This window comes from Gopherus evgoodei, chromosome 1 (genome assembly GCF_007399415.2).
Source record: "Gopherus evgoodei ecotype Sinaloan lineage chromosome 1, rGopEvg1_v1.p, whole genome shotgun sequence".
NCBI classification, from domain to species: Eukaryota; Metazoa; Chordata; order Testudines; family Testudinidae; genus Gopherus; species Gopherus evgoodei.
The window spans coordinates 250,985,190-250,997,467 of NC_044322.1; the positions used below are offsets into that span (position 1 = coordinate 250,985,190).

The window sequence follows — 12,278 nt, forward strand, 5'->3', positions numbered from 1 at the left end:
TTATGCCAGTGGTGAGTTTGGCTTGTGTCTGTTCCTCCTCCTAATAGCCTCATGCGGCAATGAAAGGTTCCAGTACTTATGGTCTGCTTTGGAAGACTCCCCTCAGTAGCAACATTTGGTTACCAATATCAGAGACTATTTACAAACAGCTGAAGAAGAATCATTGATTTGTTTTGGAGAAGAATTTTCTGAATCACTTTTCAATACAGTGGCTGTAATTACCTATGGTTTATTATACTGTGTTTGTAATTACAGTGTTGTTCCACTGGAATTATTTAAAAATAAAATTGCAGGATAGTTATGTCACATTCATGTAATCAGTAAGCTAAATAGGTGACTTAATTAGTTATTAATACCCTGTTAGTTTCATGCTTAAGGTATTCATTTAATTGTAATTATGCTGAAATTATAAATTATACATTTTGATATATATGTAGCACAAAATCCTATAGCCAGAAGATTAACTACACGGGTTACACTTTATAGTCAGACATTGCAGAGTAACTACAATGTAATTAAAGTCATTCTACTATAAAATGTAACTGACTTTTCTAGGGTAATATTTATCAGGATGGTCTTGTCAGTACCAAGAACCCAATTCTGCGAACTCTTAAATCACATGAGTAATCGCATTAACTTCAGTGTGACTGTTCAAGTGAATAAGGGTTTGCAGGCACTTGGCTTGTTTTTAGACACTGTTGAGAGAAGCGGATGGGTGTGTAAAAGAAGTTATGATAAAATTTACAGATACTAAACCAATCTAGGCATTGTTTAGAAATTTATTAGCAATTTTTAAAATAACATCATTCCTTAGATAAAAATGCAATCTTACAGGAATATACATTTGTCCCACATAGAGATGACCCTATCGCTCACTTGTGGGCCCTTCGCTCTAACTTTCCGTCGTTGATTTTTTTAAAACGTGCGAGAGGGCAAGCCGGACTCTGGCACCGATGACAGGCGTACACTTACAGTTACAAACTGTACAGCATTATTTACAAAAGCATTTCTGTGGTTTCATGAAACCTGGGTATAAAATAGTGGGATGTGGTAAAGAACTAGTACTGGGAAGGGCTTCAGTGATGATGATAGGGACATCTGGGGTGGAGAGAAGTGTGGGAGAGGAGATTTACACCTGGGGTGGCGTATATCTAGGGCAGTTCATTTAACAGCATTGGGCAATTAAAATGAAGGCAAAATACTTGCATTTATCAACATTTATAGCTGATGGTCCGAGCAGGAAATGATGTTCAAGTGCTGAGCCTGAGAGATGTTGAGCAACCAAATCTTCCGCAGAAGCCAGTGGGAAATACATGTGCTTAGCACCTTACAGGATCAGTCCCCAAATTAATCAGATGCAGGCAAGAGAATACCCACCTCTGCCTTGTAAAGTCCTGATCTTGCAGTCTTTAATCAATGAAGTCAAGGGGAATTTATCCTGAGTAAGTACTACAGGATCAGGCCCCAAACTATGTTTTCACCTCTGGAACTAAGCTAGATTCCAGCCACTTCCAGCCAGGTTTCACCCCCCAAATGGCTTTTCCCTGGTTGCCATGTGGCACTCGTTTGGAGGGAGACTCCCTCATTCTGAATTCATTTTGTTAAGGCAGTTTTAAAAGTCTCTCTCTTGGGTGATGCAGCAGTTGGTAACGTGATATTCAAAATCTCACTTTTAGTTATTTGAGATCTTCCCCCATTCAGATGATCATAGCTGGACTGGACTCCCCTGCATCTGTCACTTCCACAAGCGGTCATGGCACTGAGAGGTTTTAAGGAGTATTGAATACTAGTCTGTCTGACTGAGCCAGGAGCAAACTGGCTCTGGATTCTCTCTGGGAAATAGATTACATTTTGCCTGGCTGGACAACTCAGGACATTTATCATATAGCTGAGAAGACCAGTGGTGGGAGGGCTCTGTACTAAGTAGGGGATGAAGGTTGGGAAGGTTACTGCATGGGAAGGAGGTTTGTTTGAAGGTTGGGAGAGGATCTGTTCTAGGAAGGAGGCATGTCTGCCCTGGTCTGCGTTTGTGGCATAGCATTTGGCTTATGACCCAGCTAGTTTGCTCCTGGACCAAGTGAAAGCAGTGGCTGGAGAATGTGATGGACTTCAATGAAAGCAGGTTGTCTGAGTGAGATGGAACAAAGAAGCAACAGTGTGAGATTGTGGGCTATTGATTTTTGCCTCCTGTGAAGTCATTCGTAATGCTGAAGTAGATAAATGCCTACAGCAGTTTGCTTATTGAAGATGCACTTTTTGGGTAGCCCTTTAGACAGGACTGTTCACTTCTAAAGAGGAGCTGCTCTTTATGCTCACCTTAAGCAAAGTCTCTACAAGGTGGGGAGAATAGGGGCTTTGAACAGGACCCTGAATTTAATATCAGGAGAGACTTGCATCCTAGTGTGATACCACAGACCTTTTGTGGTTAAGTTAGAGACCCATCTCTTTTTAGCGCTGCACCACTCATTTCATTGCTGTGCAGCCATTCTCACCTGCCCCCATGTCAGGCCCACTGAAGCAGGGAAGCCATACAGCTCTTACTGTAAGATCCTCAGAAACAAAGCAGCAGCAGAGGGACTTTCTTGGGACTGGACTTCTGATAAGAACTGTTTTGATCCTGGGGCTTATACATTTATTCCCATTTTAAATGAATCTTACAAAGCCAACTAAAATCAAATATTGAAATAAAATGAAAAACATAGACAGCTCTGGTTTATGCAAAATTTATAGTCAGGCTCCTTCAGGGAAGAAAAAATAAATTTTCTGGGCCTGATTCTGATTTCACACCGGTGTGATACCAGTATTACCTCATTAGCTTCAAATGAATTATACTTGGTTTACACTGGCATTAGTGAGACGTGATTTAGGTCTTTTGACTGGAATTATGATTTTCTTTATATGCACTACAATCTTGATTATCTGAACCTATCAAAACTCACCACTATCTTACGTAAATTCAGGTTCTTTGATAGATGTTAATTACTTTAAAATCCCTTGATTTTCAAATGTCTTACTCAGTGTCCCACATGACACTTGGACAGTCGAGGCTGTATTGTGGATATAAATTATTATTCAGTTCTATCCAAATGTGGCTGCTTCATTAAAGAATATTTTCTGGTTTGCTGATTATTTTTTTCATATGTATGTAAGAAGCAAGAGGCCTCCAACTGCATGTAAAAAGCATGTTAGCAACCTGACTGGCTTGTGAGTCTGTCACCTTGTGGGATTGTGTCTGTGTGCAAACATGCATACTTTTCACACATCAATCTGAAACTAGCAGTCAGAAAAGACACAGGAGCCTGGCTGAGACCCATACAACTGTTATATTGGCATCAGTCTAAAGAAAGCAATGATACATTGCTTTGAAAATTACCAAGAAATGTAAAAAAATGCATTTGCCCTTTTTTTGTTGTTGTCGTAGACATCAAAGGGGCAGGGTTTTGAGTCAGAAAACAAAGCAGAAATAGATGCGATTCTGTACATGGCACTCCTTCAGCTGTCCCTCCAGACTGGGTTGAAGGTTGAACCCCTCACAGTAGCAGCAGCATCTACATCATCATCATTCATATGTCCAGCTGAAGAGGCAGATGATGCAGAAAAGGTTTGTGGATAAGGAAACTCCAGCTCTGAATCATCAGTCCCACTTTTTCCATTATGGCAGCCACACAGAATAAGGAAGAAAAAAGAAATGCATCCAGTGTGACTGGCCTGGAGCTGCCTGGAGTAATGACCAGTGGTGATAAGAGAGAAGGTTTGTTATTTTGTAAGAAATGTCTTTAGTCTGCAGTGTACTGTTAGCAAGCTGCAGATCAACCACACTCAAATGATGAAGATAAGACTATTTCCTCCTTTCTTTTTCCTTACACAAAACTCCTCAATCATTCACTTCTTCAATGTTTCCATCCACAGTGCAGTGATTGTACCTGACACTTGCTCCAATACACAGAGAAAGGAAAGACACTCCAGGGAACTAAACTTGCCCTCTCCTCCCCACCATGGCCCAGACCCTGCCCCACTTGAAGGAGGCAGTAGCTCTTTGCTCAGGCCTATTGCAATCTGTATGTCAGAAAGTACCTAAATGAATTGCCATCTTCCAAAGAGTGAAATTAGCACAGCTGGCATCAGCAAGTTCTGACTTTTGTACCACTCCCCAATTATAAATATCATCATCTGCATTGTCCTCTCTGCACAAGGATTTAAATAAGTAGGAGGTAGAGGACTGTTCAGTAGAGAGATGGGGTTTCTCCAGCCCTCTGCAGGGGGTGATCACTGAGGGAATAGCAGTTTTCACAGAAGGATGTAGATGATGTAAGCTTCATCTTCTAGCCTGAGGCCAAATCCTAAGAGAAAATGAGCACCTGCTGAGCATCCAGAGCTCCCACTGACTTCAATAAATACTACTACAGATTAGTAGCTTGTTTTTCAGAGGTGATGAGCACCAACAAATGTGACCACTAAATGTGCATGAGATGAACTATTCAGTAAAAGAGAATGAGTTAGGGAGACTCTGCCACCTGATCCCTCTCAGAAATAGTTGATTAGGAGTGGGACTATTTCATTTTCAATAGCACTGGACCTATGCATCATGGAGGTCCAGTGCACAGGAGGTGGAGAACCTAAAAATGGAGAACCTTCAAAAGGTTTGGAGGTTTGATTTGGATCAGATAAGTATCCAGAAATAAAATCCTGAATCCATATGCAAGTCTAGTTAGGGTGACCAGATGTCCCGATTTTATAGGGACAGTCCTGATTTGTAGATCTTTTTCTTGTATAGGCTCCTATTACCTCTCCACCCCTGTCCTGATTTTTCACACTTGCTGTCTGATCACTGTCGTCATAGGCAAAACTCCAGAAGAGTTTGTCTCAGTAAAGAACAAGTAACAATGCTCAGCACTGGGCTGATTGATGTCTACGCATAATTTTGCCTAGGTAAGTCTTGGATTTCAAGATTCTGACACCCCGCTCCCCCATGTGTAGCTAAACTGACGGAAGCTTCTTTGGTTCAATAAAAATCTCTTGAGAAGAGGCTTTTCCATGTAAGATATCCAGGACATATTGAAATGCTGCTGGCCACTTGATAATACCAGTGGGAATAAATATAATACCACCCAAAATACCCCTTTGTTATTTCTCCTTTAGGCCCCATTCAAAACCAGGGAAGTCCAGAGGAGCATGAAAATATAAACAACATACATAAACTAAACATTTTCAGATCTCAGAATAAGCTCAAGTTTTGGATGAAAGTCTGGTTCTGATTTTCCTGAGTCAGATCATTCTTCTTTATTCAGTACTGATCTGCAACTCTGGGATCCATCTGGAAAATGGAGCAAAACTTGTAAGAGTTTTAGACAGAGACAGCCAAGATTCCAAATGATGCAATTTCAAGTGGTTTCAAATGAAGACTCCATTTCCAAGGAAAACCCAGCAAATTACATAAGATCTACATATTTCTCTTCTGGTTTGTCACTAGTAAGAGACAAGTGCCAGGTGGATGAACAAGAGGAAGTTCAGATTCCATAACAAGATTGAGATGGGTGAGAGACATAGTGCCATTGACTTCAGTGGAGTTATGCCAGATTTAAAGTAGTATGACTGAGGTCCAGAACCTGGCCCGTAAACTCAGGTATGAGGAGAATGATGAGATTGCACATTGGAATGCAAAATATGGGCTCACGTCACTAACCCTCAGTGTCACCAGCTGAGAGCAGTACCAGAGCAATTCTCTTGAGTAACAACTCAGAATTCTTCATCTCATTTACACTGGAATATCAGTCAAGGGCAGAGCTAGATTATTTCCCCTAGATAATGACTCTGCCTCTTGCATTTGCCCATCATGTACCCCAGAAAACTCTATAATTGATGACCAAGAGTTAGAGATTCAGTGAAAGAAATATGACATTACATATTACAATCCCATCCCCCCAGAGTTGCTGGTGCCAGCTGAGTTCCTAGAAATCTTACCAGATCAGCTTGGCATATGGATTTAGCCACCCTAGTGAGAAGAAATATTGAGAGAATATGAGCACAGGGAAGAGGATGAAGACTGGATAAAATGTCTTGGTTTCAGGAAGCAAGATACTCTACTCAGAAATTAATTGTGCATGTTTAAGGGAGTGAGGAAAAAGGAAAGCGTACACAAGATATGCAAAATCAGTAACGTTCAACCTGTCAGTGGATTGCAGACTAGTTACTTACACTAGGTACACTTTGTTCATTGTACAAATTAAAAAATGAAAAAAAATATTTAGTACCGATTTCCCCAACCACACATAGAAAAGCACTTAAAAGTTCAAAGGTAAAGCTTGGCACACTCCAAATACGAAATGATTTACTTTACATGCAGCAAAATATACAAGAAGTGATCTTTTAAAACAAACTTAATTCAATTCATTATATTCGCTTGGCACAATTGCAATTCATTTTAAAAAAATATTTGAAAAATACTGAAACTGACCTGAATTCAAGTATTACGGTTTCTTCAACAGAAACATTATCAATGCAATAAAACATCACACGGAATATATTGAAGCATAACTCCTTCTCACTTTTGTTTGTTTTTCCCCTTAATTTTGTTTCTATACAGTTTTAATGCCAACACAACTCACAATTGTATTTTAAAATTAATATTATTGCATTGTTTTTGCATATCTTGTGGAACAGAAAATGCAAAGAGTTACTGATTCCCCTTTCAAAAGCAGAGACAGTGGTTTGTTTTTGCATTCAAATGGCCCCAGATGCAGTTCTCCTGAAGGTAAAACCAGGAAGTGGAGGACTGGTCTGCACTTATACACACATACACACACACGCTCGCTCAGTGCCGCTCACACACACACTCACAAAAATACCAGCACTAAAAATAATCCAAATCAATCACTCAAATGTGCAAGACTATATCAAGTGCATTGCCTACTATCTTTAAATTATAAAACAACAACCAAAAAAAGGAGATTTCAATTACTATCAAATTAAATTACAAATTCTTGGTGTACATAATGGTTGATAAAACTCTTCTATCATTATAGCTTCTACTGAATTTCAATGGAGAAAAAATAGTTTAAATAATACAATGTAACCAAACCAATTTAACATTTGCAAAGGTGAACACAGAACAAAACAAAAAGGGTAGGTGGTTACAAAACTTTGTAAACACGCCTTTCTCCCCTCTCCCTCCAAAACAAAACAAAAATACTCAAAATAAAAACTGGAACATGCTTTCAAGAAAATATCAAACTGCAAAAATAAGGCGAGATCTACATAAGCCCATCACCACCTCACTTAGAAAAGGGCAAGTTGCCTCAGCTCTGCTTGACAGAGCCTGCTACCTGCTCTCTGACTGGTTGGCACAGCTGGCTGTCTGAGCTCTGATTGATTGGCAGACATGGCTACCTGAGCTCTGATTGGTTGGCAGAAGTGACTGCCTGAGCTCTGATTGGTTGGCAGAGACCACTGCCTGGGAGTCTCTGCATTTTCTGTCAACAAGCCTTCCTGAAGTGTTGCTATTTGCCTCTCATGTCCCCTAAGGCTTCTTCTGCTTCCTCCTCCCCAACAAGGTACTGGAATCCACAGCAGAAGAAGTCCATCATTCTATTCCAAATCAAAAGGGCCTTGGCTTTATGGGGACGGCGAGGCTCATACAGAATATGTGCAAAATTATTTTTACAAGCAAAGTTGAAAGACACCCATTTGATGCAGTGTCCTTTTGGCTAGGGCCATCCACAGGAAGCTGAGGTTCTCCTTTGCATTCAGGAAGCAGCCATCGTTCCTTGTGCAGCGACTGAGAACAAGCGGGAGCTGGCTCTCCTCCTCCACCTCTTCCTCCTCCTCATGGACACATGCTGGGGTTGTATTCGCTCCTGAAAAGCTCTCTTACACCACCCAACTCTGCGACTCGTCCCAACAGAAATGAATGAAGAACGCTGTTCCGGTTACTCCAGGTCACGAGAACAGTGAGGCACTTCTGAAACAAACCCATTAGGAACATTGAAACAAATAAAAAACCATCATCGCTTCAGCCCTGGCAACTACAGGCTGCTGACATAAATCCTGCTGTCCTGGAGCTCCTCCTGACTTTTTCTACAATCCGGGTTCTGCACCTCTTCCTCTTCCTCTCCTGCACTGTCCTGCCCTGGGTCCCTGCAGTTAACAAAAGGCAAGAGGTTGCCATTGGGGCTTTGCTTGCTGTTACCATTGAGTATGTTGTCTGCTGCATTTTCCATCTCTTCTATTGTCATGTCACAGGCATCTGCTAGCTCTTGGGTTGTGACCTCAATGAACTTTGGATCTTGCGCAAACTGCATCAGTCCTTCTGAAATCAAGACCTTCAAAAGCAAGTGGGAAACCAGAGACAGAACACAAAGATAAAGATTAGCACTAGCATCATCAATCCCATCACCCTTCCATCCACCACCCCAGCTCCTGTCTGGCCATTCCCTTTTCCCAGCCAAACCTCTCTTTCCTCCTACTCACACCACCAAGCACTGACTGGAAATGGCTACCAAAGCCCAGTACAGCTGTCTGCACTGCTACTACCTGTCCTCTGACAGCACCCTAAAGATGACTCATTTCTAGTTGCTGCTGCAGTCACTCCCATGCCATGGTGACTTACTGCTTCGACAAGGCTGCCAGCGCTGCCGTGGAACTGCCTGCTGTTCCCTCCAGTCTGGCTGGGGACGGTGAGGGAGACCGGCCTGGCTCTCCGAGGGCTGCTGCAGCTGGTGCTGTCAGAGTACCAGGAGCTGCAGTGTACTGATGGGAAGCTACTGTTGAGTTTCTCACTGGACTCCACTCCATCAAGCCGTAAAGTTGGGATGGTCTTCTGTGGCCAGCCACGGCTACAGGGCCCGGCAGGGGGTGTGGCACACAACCGGGGGGAGAACGTTGTTGGGGAATGGCTTCTCTGGAGCAGGGGACTCAGCCCTGCCACTGCTAGTGCCTTCAGAGAGAGAGAGAGAGAGAAAGAATGTCGTATTAGCCAGCTCTTAGAAGCACAAATGACTAGACAGTGAGGAAAGACTACAAGGATGGCTTGAATGGGTTTATGCTAATTGGGAATGTAGAGGGATTGACCACTGTGAAACACAGCTGGGGGTAATAAAACACTGTTCTGTTTTCTGCTGATCCATTTTGTAAATATTACAAAGATTCCAATAAAAATGGCTTATTTTGTTCTGGTGAAATGTTCCGGGTCAAAAACTCTAGAGACTGACATCCTCTGTCCATGGAACAGGTACAGCATAGCTAGCAGCAGTGCACACTTCCCCCATATAAACCTGCCAGAGTGCTTTCATTCCTGTACCGGAGAGACCACCACTTCTGATGTAGGGTGACATGGTAGTTCATTTTCCACATCCTTTTAATCTTTGACTCCTCTTCTGATCCCACCACGAACATCATGTATTGCTAATTGTGGTGATGTGTTTTGGTGATATCTACTCTAGAAACTGGATTGAGACCATCAGCTCATTTCATGTAGGTCTCCAGTGATACTAAGGCCATGTCTGCACTTACAAGCTTACAGCGGCACAGCTGTACCGATACAGCCGTGCCGGTGTAAGAGCGCTCGTGTGGCCACATTATGCCAACGGGAGAGAGCTCTCCCATAATAAAACTAGCTCAACAGCAGTAGCTATGTTGGTGGGAGAGTGTCTCCCATTGGCATAGCACTGTGCACATGAGTGCTTATGCCGGCAAAACTTATGTTGCTCAGGATGGGGTGAAGTGTGTTTTTTCACACCTCTGAGCAGCAGAAGTTTTGCTGACATAAGCGTTAGTGTAGACACAGCCTTAGTTGGTAATAACGTTCAGTTAAAACCAACCTGCTTTGGATTTTATGTAGTGATCTATTAGTGAAAAGATCGATATCCATTACTACCACCCAGTCCCTCAAAAGAATTAAATACATAATTCATGAGTCATGAAGCCGACCCACAGAAAATAAAAAAGTGTGATTTTGTACTATTTGTAAGCAGAAAGTTCCCTCATTAACTTTCCAGCCCTCCTCCCATTGAAATCAATGGCAACTGACTTTAACACAAACAGGAATGGTTTCTAAATATGCTATGCTGATGATTTCAGACAAAGAAATGGGATAACAGAAGAGTCTTCTATTAGTGCCATGGGTCAATTACCTGAACATTTTTCATAAAGGGGGAGATTTTTAAAGGCACCTAATTGTCCAGCTCCTATTAATTCTCAGTATAAAATGGGCACCTAACTGGCCTTTGGGCCTTATGAATATCTCCCCCTAAAGGCCTGATGCTGCAGTCTCTGCTCGCATCAGCAGCTCCATTAAATTGAATAGGCTGCAGGATGGGTCCTAAGTTGGTTAGAAGCACAACTGAATTGATTCTTCAGCCTCTTGTAGAAATATAATACAAGCTGTGTTTCCATCCAGTACAATACTGACAATGTTCCAGGAATGTCTGATGGACCACAGCAAGTTATGTACGTGTATATCCTTCATATATCAATATGTGTGAGCCTTTTCTATGAATAACTCTTCAAGTATTCACAATGAGAAGACACCCTACAGTGTTTAATATCTAAAGGGAAATTAACAGATTGTTTACAATGGACAGTGCAAATCTTAATGTCACCCACTGAAAGAAAGCAGCAATCAATATTACCAAACCCAGAAGACTATATTCTGATAGTGGAGCTTTCTTGTAGCATTAACATCTTTTACACTAGAGGGAATGTTGATGGGATACTGGATGGTTTTTCTGTCGCAGCACGATGAGTTCCTGATAGTCAAAGAAATGAAGGACATGCTTCCCCAATATAGTCTTCCACAAGGCCTTCTTGCATTGAACTGTTGACCTGTGTACTGGATTGAGTGAATCAGAATGAAAGCTCCTTGAAGCAGGGACCGTCTTATGTGCTTTTTAAGAATCACGTATACTAATACTCTACAGATAATAAGAGCACCCCAGAAATGTGCAATCAACCAATGGGAACATCAACTGTCCCAAGGCTGGTAGTGCCATATGAAAACTGTTTCTGCAATAGTTTTTGTATTATAGTGTCAGACAGGGAAAGACAGTTTAGGATCAAACAAAGGACAGGTGTTCACTTTTGACTTGACAGCTGATTAATCATCTAGATATGTCCAAATAGAAAGCACTAAGGTGATGTATGTCTCTGTCAGGGTTTTTAAAAAACTGACTAGTTACATGTAATCAGTTTACTTTTTAAAAATGATTACCGTAACTGATTATTTTTGTACTAAAGTGGAGGTGATCCCTCTCCATTTACTCACATTAATAGCTCCATCAAAGTCAATGGAGTTACAGTAGGGATGGATTTGGCTAACTATTTGTACCATGAGCTAGGTTTTTGTTTTTTCCCCTTCATGTATGTCAGGTACAGATTGATGTTGCCAATTTTGGAGAGCATGTTCCTGCAGCTTTGTTCTGGGAGTTATGAAAATCCTGAAACCAGGAGCTGACAGGAGCACAAAAACAATTTCTAACAACAGCATCTTTGATATTGACACAAAACAGTCCTAACTGGTCTCAGAAAGGTTGGCTAGTGGTGCCATTGGTAAGCACTGCAAATGTTAAATGTTCAGCTGGGTTGGTTGGCCGCTGCTTAGTAATTAAATCTTACCTGATGGTGTACCAAATGCAATGGCAGAACTGTCTTCTGTGAGACATCTACACCTTGGTTCTTCTGTCTCTTCAGACACTCCAAGTGAAAAGATGCTCTTCGACCTGCAATGCCAATGGCACAAAATGTGATCATCATTCACAACATATTACAGAGACTCTCTGACTTGAGCTTGGTATCAGTGTAATACCTCTGGGAGTGTACAGGAAAAATCCTCATTACAGGCCCTGTCCACTTTACTTTGATACTTTGCACCTTGCTAGAGCAACTGTATTTGAAAAAGTTTGTCAAGCATCATAAAGTCTGACCAACAGCTGTGTTCCAAGACAGCTGAAAACTAGCACATATTCTGGACAGGGATTTTTTTTTTTTTTTTTACAATAGTGCTAGTAGAAACTGTGCTACTGATGATCCTCCTAGGTATGCTAGAAGCTTTCTAAACAGTGTGGCAAAATGAGTTGCAATGGTTCATTTCCTCATCTAACACCATGTTACAACATTGTAAGGATTCACTGATGTGAGGGGGCTAGTACTTCTGTGAAACCGCATGGTCAAAGGACTGCACTTGACTTTAGTCTGCAAATCCTAACACTTGAAAAGTTTCAGTTACAATTAAAGCAGAGACCAGATTCTTGGTGTATTTGCTTGTACTAAAATTCATCATTTTTCTT

At 41.5% G+C, this 12,278-nt stretch overlaps 1 protein-coding gene across 1 annotated transcript in view; it reads right to left on the reverse strand.

Annotated features, from left to right (window-relative positions):
* Positions 1-765: 765 nt before the first annotated feature.
* Positions 766-12,278, reverse strand: part of CACNA1C (calcium voltage-gated channel subunit alpha1 C) — a 672,248-nt gene continuing 660,735 nt past the window's right edge. The window contains 3 exon segments of the mRNA XM_030542977.1: positions 766-8,318; positions 8,606-8,932; positions 11,608-11,711. Of these exon segments, the coding sequence (XP_030398837.1) occupies positions 8,022-8,318; positions 8,606-8,932; positions 11,608-11,711 (728 nt within the window). The 3' untranslated portion in view covers positions 766-8,021.